This window comes from Meleagris gallopavo (genome assembly GCF_000146605.3).
Source record: "Meleagris gallopavo isolate NT-WF06-2002-E0010 breed Aviagen turkey brand Nicholas breeding stock chromosome 24 unlocalized genomic scaffold, Turkey_5.1 Chr24_random_7180001851179, whole genome shotgun sequence".
NCBI lineage: Eukaryota > Metazoa > Chordata > Aves > Galliformes > Phasianidae > Meleagris > Meleagris gallopavo.
Window position 1 is genome coordinate 1 of NW_011100211.1, and position 483 is coordinate 483.

The following is a 483-nucleotide window of genomic DNA, read 5'->3' on the forward strand; positions in this document are numbered from 1 at the left end:
CGCCAGAGAAGCCTCGCTCTCCAGAGAAGCCGTCCTCCCCGCTCAAAGATGAAAAGGCTGTGGTGGAGGAGAGCGTCACTGTCACAAAGGTAACAAAAGTCACCGCTGAGGTGGAGGTGTCGAAGGAAGCCAGGAAAGAAGACATTGCGGTGAATGGCGAAGTGGAGGAGAAGAAGGATGAGGCCAAGGAGAAGGAGGCTGAGGAGGAAGAGAAGAGCGTTGTCACCAATGGCCTCGACGTGAGCCCTGTCGATGAGAAGGGTGAGAAAGTTGTAGTAACCAAAAAAGCAGAGAAAATCACAAGTGAAGGAGGGGACAGTACAACCACCTACATCACAAAGTCGGTGACGGTCACTCAGAAGGTGGAGGAACATGAAGAGAGCTTTGAGGAGAAATTGGTGTCCACTAAGAAAGTGGAGAAAGTTACTTCACATGCTGTAGTAAAAGAGATTAAAGAGTGAATTAAACTCAATTATAGCTAAA

At 48.4% G+C, this 483-nt stretch overlaps 1 protein-coding gene across 1 annotated transcript; it reads left to right on the forward strand.

The window, feature by feature from the left end:
• Positions 1-5: 5 nt before the first annotated feature.
• LOC109364217 (neurofilament medium polypeptide-like) lies at positions 6-483 on the forward strand (the record flags this gene model as incomplete). Its single annotated transcript, XM_019610855.1, has 1 exon — positions 6-483. A coding segment is annotated over one exon (456 nt), but the record flags the coding sequence as incomplete, so codon positions are not given.